General features: G+C 30.7%; 1 protein-coding gene across 1 annotated transcript; it reads right to left on the bottom strand.

Moving 5' to 3' along the window:
* Positions 1 to 577: 577 nt before the first annotated feature.
* LOC113860980 (transcription factor bHLH155-like) lies at positions 578 to 7,375 on the bottom strand. Its single transcript, XM_027493570.1, has 11 exons — positions 6,367 to 7,375; positions 5,446 to 5,616; positions 5,274 to 5,358; positions 5,078 to 5,119; positions 4,619 to 4,678; positions 3,721 to 3,840; positions 2,324 to 3,517; positions 2,134 to 2,241; positions 1,637 to 1,777; positions 1,344 to 1,469; positions 578 to 902 (listed from the first exon to the last, which is right to left on the bottom strand). The coding sequence occupies exons 1-11, from the start codon at positions 6,468 to 6,470 to the stop codon at positions 810 to 812; spliced, it is 2,244 nt and encodes a 747-aa protein (XP_027349371.1). The 5' UTR covers positions 6,471 to 7,375; the 3' UTR covers positions 578 to 809.
* Between the last annotated feature and the right edge of the window lie 6,943 nt (positions 7,376 to 14,318).

Raw genomic sequence — 14,318 nt, forward strand, 5'->3', positions numbered from 1 at the left:
AGATGCAAATTCAATTTAGAACTGATAAAATAGATTACTTGATCCTTTCAACCCGCTCTTCACAAACAATAACTTAAACCAGCTACAAAGAAAAAAATCTAAATCAAATATAAATTTACAAAAAAATAGTGTATAAATTTAGTAAAATTATTTTTTCCAAACTTTTTGCAAATTAAGCTGACATTGAGTTTAATTAAATCAAATTTAAATCCAAACTCCGATTGAAAAGCCCATTTTGCCAACCCTATTTTTACGGTTCTCACAAAGGATTGTCATTCTTTTACTGTACAAAGCATGTTTCGCTGCATTCTGTAGAAAGTTGATTATACCTACTAATACAAAATTTAATGTTTCAAAAAGTGCAAGTGATTTGAGAGTAACTTATAAAATTATAGAAATTATTATTTTTTATTTAATTATTCATGATACAGGTTTCAGGGGAACTTCCAGTTCGACCCTCCTTGAGCATACAGATTCTGCACGCTTTCTATTAAGTTTTCGGGCTATGTTTTAGCTGAGCGTAACTTCAGCCTTGCTTGTAGCATTTTAATTTATTTAGTAAACGAGTAGTCTGAAGCATGAAAAAAGTGGCACTAATATATGTTCAAAGTATAGTGTTATTTTCAATGTCAAACATGAAAACAAATGACCACCACACATTTCAATCATTAAAAAAAGAAAAGAAAAAACACAACAAACGAAGTCTCAACACACTATATAATGGTAGAAGATTCTGAGTATCATTTCAGAGATTAAGAATGAGTTACACTATCCAATGAGGGGCCACTATGCTTCCAAGAACCAACCAGTTATTGTGAATTCACTGTGCTCTTGGATTGCAGTATTTGAACAAGCGGCCACAAGATATCCAATCTGTGTACATTATTTCTGTTGTTTTGACCCTGTCACACAGTTTGCTCATCAATAACAATCACTTGACAACTGAATTTTGAGTTAATATAAATAATTTCATTCTTGAAAGGAATAATTCGTATAGACTAAAACTTTCAAGGGTCAAATAAAATACATGTTATCACTTTTAGGAGCCAAATTCTAAATCAACTTGCCAAATATAAGAATTTGTCTTCATGACTCCAACTGCACAAATTTCTACTGGCCTCAAAAACATATATTATGCATAATATTTTTAGCTACAGTATCAATTTCCCTTATTTAATCTACAAATAGTGGTAAATTTTTTTGTGATATATTTATTTAAATTATATAGCCAGTTTCCACTTTCCAGCAGTTTTATCTCAGTTCTTCAGTCCTACGGATAAGAAAGCAATGCTAGTAGGTTAACTGCATAAAAACTAAAGCTAAATTTCGAGTTCTAATATTACCTCAACAACAAAGCATATCCATATCTTCTCACCATGAGCTTTTGTTGCACCCTTCAAAATGGTAAGGCCCAGGCTTCTTATGGCTTCTGCTATTTCAAGAAAATGGCTGCACTCTTCACAGAGCATCTACAGCAAAAAGCATAATTAGAATAGAGAACAATTGTAAGACTATCTTGGACCTTCAATCACATGCCCACTAAGCTCCATTTATCAGGAGATTTTCTATTAGCTATTATAATTTTTAATCATTATTATAGTATAAATCAAATGGTTGCAAGTCATACATAACATACCTCAACAAGCATTTGTCCATTCTTGCCCAGATTCTCCACTAATATTGAATGTACTTTCAGATGACCCCCTACCTCCATTGCCCAGCTTGAGCCCTGCTCATAACTAGAGGATCCACGAATGTCTGTTTCCATGTGATGCAACTGCAAAATTGTAGCGTAAAACAGTGGAGTAAAGTCCACATGCAGAAAATGTCACAACTAAATCAAGTTTCTAATGGGTCATTGGCACTCAAAATCTTGCTATCTTAAATAACAATTAGACAAACAAAAGCCTATGGTTCAATTGACGTGTGCCCTGAAGGAACATGTTAAGGAACAGTAAATGCCGTTGTTCTCACCATTATACCAGAGGGAAAAACTGTTTAATTTATAGTAACTTTTATCTTGTATGTATGCATGTCTTAAAGCTCAAGCTCTACTAAATCAGAAATATTGTATTAATTTCTATATAGACCAACAACCACAGAAGAGATTTCTAAAATGCACTCAACCCTTACCTTTGACTTAGTATCAGCAAATTTAGTTAGCTTGTCAGCATGCTTAGTTATGCTTTGGAGAAAGAGCATGTGCTTTATTGCGCGTTCCAGTAGTGAATCAATACTGCACTGTTGAAGTTACAACAAAAATTTTAGCCACATGAACCAGATCTGCAACCATCACTGATCCGAAAAATGGTTAGTACGTTACCTTTGCTCCATTTGGCACCAGCTCTCTCAACTCCTTAATTCGATCTTGGATCAGTTGCCTGTCTCTTGGTCGAGGCCTACAACTTTCCCCAGGCCTAGCCCTCTTCTTGCTGTTTTTAGATGGTTCAGAAGATCTTTCAAATTGTCCACTATTTGAATTAGGAAATGAAGATGAAACACCTTTTGAAGACATCACACCACATATACCCGATGATGAACTCAAACATGGGTGCTTGTCCTCTTTAACAAGAGAAGGCTGATCTATTGAATAGCATTCTGAATTAATAGTATGCACATTGTGGATAGAAGCTTCATGATTCTTTCCAGAGACCATTGCAGATTGTATTGATGTACAAAATGATAATTCACTATTAACATCATTACTATGGCAAATGTTGGCCACCATTGCTTCCAAGAGATGTTCTGGATGAGATTCAGTAGTCAATTGGCTAGTGCTAAGATTGTCTTGCATTTCAACAGTTTTCATATCTTGATTAACCAGCACTGGCCAATCAAAACCTTTACTCCCTTTCAGAAAAGCTGGTCCAAGTGCTTCATGTAACTCACAGCCAGCAGGGAACTTCAATGTGTACGATGTATCCATGTAACAAGGTTCTATCTGAAACTTTGACTTTTCAGTATGCTTTTGGGTGTTTGCATCAGAAGGTTGGGTGGCAAAATTCAACACCTCTTTTTGGCTAATATCCACATGATGCAACTTACCACTTTCAAAAACAACTGCATCAAGAAAAACTGAAGGAAAGCATGCAGAATCAACTGTGATTTTTTCTGGACATATTAAATCATTGGTGCTAGCATTATTCGTTACAGAATTGTTTAAAAATGATGAGATATTTTTTTCCGATTCCAACCTCATATCTTTGCAACCACTACTACCCCCTTCACACTTCATCCCATTTAGAGGTCTCCTCTCTTCAAATTCTTGATGTTCCACATTCATCATATTGGATATAGACTGAAGCAAAATGGAACTTTCATCACTATAAAATTCAGGCCCCTCATGCTTGGTCAAAGTATCAGTCATTTTCTCATAGGCAGAGTGAGGTGCATAGTCCTTCCCAGAACATTGAAGGGGCACCGAAACTTCCACTGTTTCATTCTTCAAGGTTTTCTCTGTAGCATGTAAGCAACCAGGCATAATATCTGAAGGCAAATTTTCCTTCAATTCATCTGGCTGAAAAAAGCAAGAAATATAAACCTTGTGATAATCCTCAACGTATCTGGGTTAAAATAATCACATTCAGTTCTACTTGCTTGCTATGAGTGTGTACAAAAAAGCCATGCTAACAGACACACAAACCCTGACCCAATCAAATTTGCACATCCACGCAGCATCCAGACACAGGCATATTTAGAGAGATGAAGACAAAAGCTTACCTGAGATGAAGAACTCTTCAAACTACTCGGAATTTGACTAGGAACATGGCTTATTGAGTAAGCTTGAGCAGACAAAAAAAGATTTCTGATATGAGTTACAACCTCCATATCTTCAATCACCTGCCACCAGAGATGACAAAAGAGAAACAAATTATTAGATATACTTCAAAAATAAATTGACTTCCGTACATGTTCCTGTCCAGGAAATCTAAAATCCATTGAAGTCATAGAATAGCCCATGATAGGAGAATATAAAACTAAAGGCATTTCAGAGAGAAAGCAATAGTGAATACATCCCTATTCAAAATTTATCAGATCCAGACTAAATAATCAACTTACTAACAGTTCAGGGGGCATTGGGAGGTCAGGGTAATCAAATGCTACACTATTATCCACTAAATCAACACTAAAAAATGCCTTATAATTTAATTTTCAGGCCAAATCATCCAGGTTTGTCTAGTTAGTTTAGAAATTTATAATGTAGTACACTTGTAGCTGGACATAACATAAACACATTCTTCCCAAGTTCTCAATTGACAAAACTAGGAATGAGTTGTTAATAAACTTCTCACCCACTTCTCTTTATGTTCCATACTAAATTACATGTGCATATCTACCTAGAACATAGAATTAGGATTATGGAAGTATATAAACAATACCAGTATCTCAATCAAGTATCAAGAACTAGCAATTACAGAAATTATGCAGATAATAATTAAAGAAATATATGAATAATTTATATATCCAAGCAAAAGAGTAGAAATAAATTTTGAAATCCTGAACATAAAGTCCATTATGCACAGCACAGAGAGATAATAGATGCCTTCTTGAACCACATCATCAACCACCAGTATGGAGCTGAAGCAAATAAAGATAGAAAAGACAAAACTCATCTTACTTTATTTAGAGATCCAAGCTGAACAACGCCAAGTGGGATTACAGCAACAACAACAATCGTCTACAAGTAGAAGCTTTATTAATGATAATTTTTAATGCAAACAAAATACAGATAGTGCAAACTAGGAAATTGTTTTATAAAGGATAATCACTGGTTTTCTAACATTAAGAACATTAGAATGGAATGTGACATTGACATAGTATGGTCACAGTACAGTTTGGTTGCATCTAGTGAATAAGAATAACCATAGTGGCCAAAGGGTTGGTCATATTAAGCTGATTATCATATTAACCACAGGTTCCAAATATACTATCAAAATCAAATTGTCCATTATCCCTAATGTTAATAATCTGAGGCAACTATAATTTCTGGGTGCAAAAAGAAATTCCAATATTCTAGTTTTTTTGGTTAGCAAAAAATGTTGTGAAGTTGTGAAAAAAATAACAAACGTTAGCTTACCCTGATTCCGGCAGAAAACTGAGACTGCCACCCATCAGCAAACTGAAAATCAAACCAAAAAGAGGGGAAAAAATAAGAATGATGGGAAGACTGGTTAGATATTGACATGATACTTGTCCAGTACCAATTAGAGACGTTCAAATTTGCCAAGGTTGAAAGATACTTAGTGATAACATTGCCTAACAAGAATCCTCACCTCGAAAGACAAGCCAGAATCTGTAACCTGATTATCGGCACAGATCCATCTATGCTTTCCAGTAACAGCAACCTGTCCAACAATACTGTAAAGAAAGGATCTTAGCACATGTGATACACAAAAAGAAAATCAAGTTGTAAATAGAACCAACTTTATATTTGATTAATCATACCCTTCACCTAATGAATATGCATGATATGACATCTTAGCCACGGCTAACCCTAATGCACTGTGCGAAAATTTCCCACAACCAATCTGTTCCAATGTCTTATGGCAGGACTTATTTTCTGAAGAGTCGCAATCATCAGGATTGTTATAGTAAGCATCCTCCCATGTCAAGATCCTGCAAGCAAGCATATCCAGACAAAAAAAAAATTAGAGGCAGCATTATGAAATTTAACACACTGCATTAAGTCATCTGTAAACAAAAAACTAATCACGAAAATTGCATGCAAAATTATATCACTAAACAGTAATGTGCTTACTGCCAACTACACACTACAACAACGAACACTACACTTATCCCACCATATCAAATACACTACAATGAAAGCAACAAGCGTTTCATTTCAAATGAAAATAGGATTACAATCTATCAAACAAGGTAACACACAACAGTTTTCCTTAACCCAAAATATACAGCATGTAAGAGCAAACGCATCTCAAAATACTGTGATTGTATAGTTTCTATAAACTAGACACACAGCACATGCCCTTCTAAGTCAAAGAGTTTAAATTCTAACCAAACAGGGAAATCAACAAAATTGGAAGGACAAAGCAGAGGGACGAAAATCACCGAAAATCTCCATACTAAAAGTTGATAATAATAATAATAATAATAATAATAATAACTACAATCAAATCAGAATAATAATAGATAAATACCAGAAAATGCATACAACCAATTAAATTAAGTGAAATGGCCAAGTCAAATTTCAGACCAAACGATTCAAACATGCAAAACTACAACGACGTCCCTCATGTAACATATTCTGAGAAAACTAGGAACAAGACACACCAAAGAAATGAAGCAAATACATCCAACCAATACAAAGCACAAAAAAGGGGCAATAAAAAAACAATAGTACCGTACATTCGAGCACGATGTTTGAGCTTCCAAAAGATGGCGTAGTTCCAGTGAGTATTGAAACAGAGGCTTCTGAGTACTTGGTGCAAGTTGGTATTAGTACCCATCATATTCCCTCTTAAAAAGTAAGAAACTTTTAACACCCCGAAGGCACCCACGAGAAAAAGGGTGGTCAAATCAATCCTCCAAAACACAACAAAACCCCCCACACAAATGAATCAATCACCTTGCCCTAGCTCCCTCTGTAAGACCCTCTTCCAGCCTGCTTCCTCCGCAACCCTGCTCGCCGTTTTAATGGCGGTCCAACTGTTGGCAGTAGTAGACGATCCGCACCCATCACTCACCCCTCTAATTCCCACCACCCAAAGCTTCCAATTTTCCTTCACAATCGTTAAAACAAAACCAAACCCACCACTACACTCACAACTAAAACTTCATCACTGGACTCAACACACCAAATCTTGCAACTATCCATCGATAACCTCGTTAGATTCCAAAAGGGTATGTGTGAAGAAGATTGAGTGAGAATAGAAGGAAAAAAAAAAAAAAGAAAAAGGGTGGCAAATTATCTAGCTTATATCCGACGACATGTGAAAGTGAATTTGCAAACAGAGAAGCGAAACTCAAAAGGGGTCAGTGGAAACGGCAAAAGAGACCTCAAAGTTCTGAGCTTTATGGAGTTTTTTTATTGAACCCAACAAAAAAAAGAAGTTGTGATCTTTAAGCTCTTTGTTTCACTGCTGACCCTTTTGAGAGAGAAGAAGTTTGCAGGTGTTGGCAATTGCAGGGTGAAGAGTGGAGAGTTTAGAGTGAGAGAATGTCAATGGTGGAAAAGAAGAGAGTGTGGTTCTTCTATATTGGCACTCTGTTCCATCAAGCTTTTTCATTGGGTGAATCTGAGCCGTTGAATCATGCAATCATGCGCACCATGGCGTATCAGCACGCAGGCCTCCACAATCACCTTCTATCATATCATGTCACTCTAAGCATAGCATGCATTTTAGCAAACTGCTATACTATAGTGTAAAATTTTTAATTACAAAATAAAATAAATAGAACAACACTTGACCAAGGGCAAAAGCCCCAAAGGGAACTCTATGAAGGGTTAGATGCTAATTTGAGGTTTATATTTAAGATTAATAACCCCTCAAAGGGCAAAGTAAAAAAGGGGGAACAATCCAATTGGGTTATGAGTACACTTTATGGTGGTGTCAATTGATGGCCAACAGCATCATACCAAATTGAGGACATGCTTCCTTATCTTCCCCTCAAGTTTTCAATCCTTTCTTTGAAACAATGGTGAATAGTGATCGTACTCTACTACCCCTCTTAAGGTCCTTTTCAACAATGATCTTATTGCCATAAAGTTGTGACACCTTCAACCTCCCCATTTCTTCATCACTCCAAACCCTTCCTACTTTGTCACATTATAATTAAATCTTTTGGAATGCCAACCTTTGTTTCACACAACGGTGACCATGCTGCCCTTTATGATCATACCTTCCACCGATTTACAATTCCCTTGTTTACCGTTTACAAGGCTTTGGAAACGGAGTTTGGAGAATCCTTTTTTTTTTCCCTCTCACGCAGTTACCTTGGAACATGTTTTAAACTGACACTTATCTGTTTTGGTCCTCAGATACCTATCTGCGTGGCTTTGACTTACTTTTTTTTTTAGAGTAAAATTTTATTTTAGACTTTCACAAAATATGTTATAAACAAGAACCGGTTATTGAACTATCAAGTGAAATTATTCTCTTTCTTACATAAATTTTTCAAAATTAAAATTGGTGGGTGAACCACATTTTTTAAATATATTTTTATTTTTGTTAATTTTATTTTAAATTTTAAAAATAAAACTTATTACTTAACTTTCTCTTATTATTTTAATATTTTTTTTATTTTTTCATAAATATATTTTTATTTATAATTCATAATATTATTTATATTATTTTAAAATAAATTATATTTTAAATTATTCTAATTTTATTAAACTTCTATTATTTTGATATGTAGTATCTGTGATTATAAAGTAAATTAAAATATTTTTAAAAAATAAAATTTTAAATAAATTTATTATGTATTGTATATATATATTTATTTATTTATTTTAAAATTAAATATTTGTGTATTACACATATTATTAACTAATTTTGTCATATATTTTCTAAAAATTATATTAAAACTAATTATAAATTTTAATTAATTAAATATATTAAATATATTTCTTAAATTCTTTTATTTACTTTTTAAAAATAAGCATAAAATGATTGTTTATCAAAATTTAAGCTCAGACAAACATAAAATTAGCATATAAAATTTAAAATCTCTAAGAATTCATTTAACACTTTTTAAAACTTCTAATCTTAGCAATTTAAAAAAAAAATTAAACATATTTTTATTTTGGTCACGCCAACTGAATTTCTTATTTTAATTTCTAGAATTTATTTTACAAATTTTAATTTTTAATTAATTTTAATTTAACAAAAAATTGGCATGTGATATTTTTATAATAAATCATGTTAACCTTAGAAACTAACAATAAAAATTTTAAAAAATAGAGAATAAAACAAAAAATTTACTTAAAATAAAAGAGTTAAAATCATATTTGAGCCAACGAATTATAATCTTAAAATATAACACAATACATTTACCTAAATTAATTAAATTAAAAGGGTATCATTTATTCATAACAAAATTAATTTAATTTAATTTAATTGATTAAGTTAGATACATTATATGACTTTTAAATATTAAATAAAAAATATTGATAAAATCTATTGCTAAAAACAAAATTAAAAAAAATTAAGAGTAAAAAGAGAATTTTACTTTATCCTTTATCTTTATATATTTACAAATACCAATTAACACGAAAAATACTGAAAAAATTTAAAAAGGTGTCAAATCAGAAGTTAGATAACTTTATAAACCTGTATTTTAGAAAGTAAAAAAAGAAGAAGATAACCATAGAAAAATATAATTCTTTGTGTCCTGGCACCACCTTAAGAGGCTTAAAATACGTACATTTGGTTTCACAAGTAGCAAGGCAACGTTACTTCTGGAATTTGTGTTGAGCTACGCATCTTTATAATTAGGTTATTGTATTTTTCTTTTGGGACTGCGAAAGTCATGAAAACAAAAACACAAATGAATTGGGTTAAAACTGAGTAAAAGGAAAGATATATGATTTCACTACTGTCAAACGTTGTTTAGGTGATGTAGAGATTCAATTTGTCGGAAGTAGTCAACAGCAATTTACCTGGTTTCCTTGCAGTATAAGGGGGCATCATCATTCAGATTTGTTTTGTTGCTAATCAGTTATGTTTACAACTATGGAATCAAATATCTCTCTAGGTTTCCTCAATTATCGATCATGGATCATAATTATGAACCATCATCTTTCATCCATAACCCGACCCCAAGAGGACATAGCTCTACTAGTCAAATGCTCTCCATTGCTTTCAAATATTACCATTCCCAAAATCTACAATCAAAATTTTAAGTTTTTCAACCATGTTTATCAGGGTTTAATTTTTACTTGTCTGCACGCACGCACGTTATTTTATTTAGAAAAATATAATTTATTTCTCAAAAGGTTTTATCTGTTCACCCTAAAACATCCTTTATATACATACAAGGTAATTATATAACTCTGTAAACTACAGAAAAAAAAGTGCAAACATGAGCAGAAAAACATTACCATTATTCTTCAGTGGTGGAATGAATAAAAACTCTTTGAGCGGCCATTCCCATTATTATTATTGGCAATAAATTTAATTATAGGGTTATTAAAAGCTCGCACAGCAGCACAGGTAATGGTCATAGAACAAAGTCAACTAGGCTATGCATGAATACGCTAAAGTTAGTGATTCTAATGATATAGTGTAAGGAATGAGTATTATGATGAATGCAGACAAACACAAAACAGCAATGATTTCTCTCTCTCCATTTTTCACTTTAATTTTGATTTTTCTTTCTTTCCTTTTGTTTTCTAGGTAATTGTTCATAAATTTATCAAGTGCAAAAAATTAGTAAATTAATAAATTGTAAAATGAGCGTCATTATCAAGATTGAGTTGTCGAATTTAATCATCGTATGGGCGATAAATTATATTTTGTATACGTTTGATATACGAGTTTATATTTTTATGATATTAATAATTATATAAACAATATTATTATATAAATTGATATTATTCAAGTTATATATTTAAATAATTACGGTTTAATGTTTACTCAATAACTTCAGTTCACTCATTTAAATATGTACGATATCAAACGCCTTCTTCAAATATGAAAACAACAGAAAAATAACATTTTTATAATATTAAAATAATTATTTTCATATTTTTAATATATTTTATTTTTTATTTACCATCATTATAAATATTTTTATACTGTTAACTAATTAGAATATAACGTAGATATAAATTTTATATTAATTATTATAAAAATCAATAATTTTGTTAATATAATAATTTATAAGTAGATCAAAGTATAAAAAAAGTATACTCTTAGTATATTTAAATTAATTAAATTCTTTTAATATTTAAATAAGTTACTTGATATGAAAAATACTCAAAGAAACAAAATAATGTTAAGAAAATTTCGAGGACTGAATCAATAACTTAGTCTTAAAAAAAAAAGTATTAAATTTAAGTTTATTTTTTATACATAGCATACATTTTAAAATTGAATATTATAAACATAATAATCAATCAATAGCATGTATTAAAGTCAAGTATATAATTATATATTAAGTTATTACCTAAAAAATCATTTAGCTTTATGAAAAATGAAATTCAAACGTTGGCATTATATTTTTTTCACAAACCACACTCACACACGCACGAACATTTATTTTTAAATTTTAATAGTTATATAATTAGAAAATCTTTACTATTAATTTGTGACACAAAATTTACTGCAAAATAGTTATTCCATTAGAATATTTCTTGTTCTTTTTAATAAAAATAATTTAACCTCTATTAAAAGCATGAAATGAAATACTATGCATGTCCATAAGAAAGAAAGAAAAAAGAATATAATTTACGATAAATCATTAAGAATTAACCTCATTTTATATTTCCGATTAGTCTTTGGGGGAAATTTCAACTTAAATTAAGTTCTAATTAATCAATTGATGGAAACATATAATTTTAATTAACATTCAATTTATTAGTAGATTAATTGATTTCTTCATTCTTAGAAATCCATGGAGCCTTTCTAGAAGCCTAACATTCAAAGATATTATGCGGTCTAAGGAATCTTAAGCAAAACCCACACCAACAAGAACATATGGTCAAGATTGTGGCATTTGTCGTGCGTTATTTCATGCACTGATTGTTTAATTTCTCTTATTACCCTACAATATCAATTTATGAGAGTGCTCGATTCACGAAAACATTATCAGTAATGACAAATACTTAATCCATTCTTACATGCAAAAAGTGAGTCTTAATTGTACTTTACTTTTCATGTAGTTACATGTTTGTCACTCATGGTCTTTAAATTTTAATTTGTTATTATTTAAAATATTATTTTGCATTTTTAATTTAATTTATTTAATTATTATTATTATTATTATTTTTTCAATCAACATTAAAAATAAAAAGATATATACTATTGATAAGTAAAATAATTTATATTAATTAACCTAATTTTGCATTTTTAAAAATTCAAACTTTTATTTTTTTTTATCTTTTAATTTTGATTCCCAATAAAATAATCTCTTATCAAGTAACTAATATTTTCTTAATTTTTAATTCATATTTTTATATTTTACCTATGCATTAAAAAGTATTCGTGCGATACATCAGTTGCTTACTAGTTGAATTAAGAAAAAGAAAATCCTTTAAATCAAGAGGAATTCAAATATATCCAGAAGAGGGGATTAGTCATTCATAGCAATGAAAACATGAAACAATCCGGTAGATATATAAAATAGACATGCATAATGAATCAATCTGGAGAATCCTTGACGAATGACAATTCCCTTTTTCCCTGAAGTAAAACAATCTCCTCATTCACCATCTCTTCTTTCCTTTAAACTTCGTCAACTTGTAAGCAGAATTTCCATATATATATTTATTTGTTTTTATTTCCCATGAATAAGGGGGAAAGTATTCTTCTTGCAATCCTTGAAATGAATAAAAGTTTCTTGTGTACAAATTGAATGAAGGGATTAAATTCCGACAATTTAAGAACGCTAGATTATCTTGGTTAGATTTTGTCAGCTATTTTGCATGTGATTTAAAAATTGAATTGAGATGCTTGTATGGTTTTTTCTTTACTTTCTATAACCACCAAATAAGCTCCATATGAAATTTGTGCCAAGAGTTACGACCAAAATAATACAATGTTCACAATTCTCTTCATCAGAATTTTAGAAAATTTTGCTGAAAACTTTTATTAAAAGGCATATTCCTGGAAGAGAATATATAAAGTAGAGACAATTGACACATGAAATCTGGATTTTATACGTATCATTGATTTCATTCCTTGATCCAATATTCATTCTTCTAAAGTAATAAAAAGTTCAATTAAAAAATAAGAATGTATTTATTATTAATTTGAAAGAGATATGTTTGAGTATATTGCGGATGATAAATTAACTCATTTAATGGATATCTGCAAAAAATAATTAGAATAAAGAAAGATATCTGCTAATTACGTCTGAATTCTGGTATGAGTCTTCAATTATAAAAATTTATTGAGATGAATGTAGGTATGAATACTTTATGACCCTCTTTGATTATACCCACACATTCTTTAATGCATTTAATTTAAAATAAAAACAATAATAATACACTTATAGTCCTATAACTTTACATTCTTAACTAATAACTCGTTTTTTAATGAATTAATATTCTCATCTATAAATTAGAAATCTTAGCTCTTTGCTATAAGTGTCTAATATCTTCTTTCTGATTGTGTCGCAATGTGAGTTTGATTTTAAGTCTTAGAGAGTACAAAATACAAAAGTTGTTACTAGCAAAAGTGAAGATAACAGGGAGAGTATTTTTTTTTTATTATTAAGATGAAAGTAAAAAGATAAATACTATTACATATTGAGTACCACCCCAATATAAAATATTTTTTTAATTTGAATTAATAATACATATATTCTTTCTTTTTTATTTTGTGTGTATAGAAAATGACTCAAGTAAAAATACTTAGTAATCTTTAGAATGAGAATAATAAAATAAATTGTTAAATTTTATTTTAACGATTAAAAAAATGGACATGAATTTTTAAGTGGTCATGAGATTATTATTCAACTCTTACTTTTGAACATAGATGTATAGTTATATGGTTCAAAAATAGTATTCTCGCATTTTTATAATAAAAGTTATTATTAGTAGATATGTTTCTTATATGTATATATCAGAAGAGTAAAATTCGGCAAGTATTAATCAGCCCGGTGAAAATATCTTTTTAAATTTGCATATAGATTCCAAGGGCAACTTTTTATCATGTTAAGGTCTTTGCTTTTTCTTTTTCTCCAAACATGGCTGGGAGCCAAAATCATCCCAAATAGATATTGTAGCTGAGCTTTTTGTTAACACGTAATCTAATTAAGAAAGGATGACTCCCTAGTCTCCCAAGTCATGAGTAGAGTGTTTGATCTCACTTTCTCTCACTTAGTCAATATCGATGGGCATGAAAATGAAACACCCGTAAGAAATACAGTTTTAAATATGATCAATAAGTGCTCTAGTGGCCACTACCTGAATAAACTATCTTAAAGCTAGAACAAGTTAAGCAACTATTGATGTGGGGTTTTTCTTTCTTCTTTCATGTACTTCCATTGGAAAATTTGCCAAGATTCATATATCCCGAGTGGTGTTTGGTTAGAGATTTGTTTCCACACCCGGAATGCTCATCAAGTCACCCCAATCCAATGATAAAATTAACAGGCATATGGAATCCGATGATAATCACTCGCTCAAAACTATT

This window comes from Abrus precatorius, unplaced genomic scaffold, assembly GCF_003935025.1.
Source record: "Abrus precatorius isolate BTA unplaced genomic scaffold, Abrus_2018 Scaffold3, whole genome shotgun sequence".
NCBI classification, from domain to species: domain Eukaryota; kingdom Viridiplantae; phylum Streptophyta; class Magnoliopsida; order Fabales; family Fabaceae; genus Abrus; species Abrus precatorius.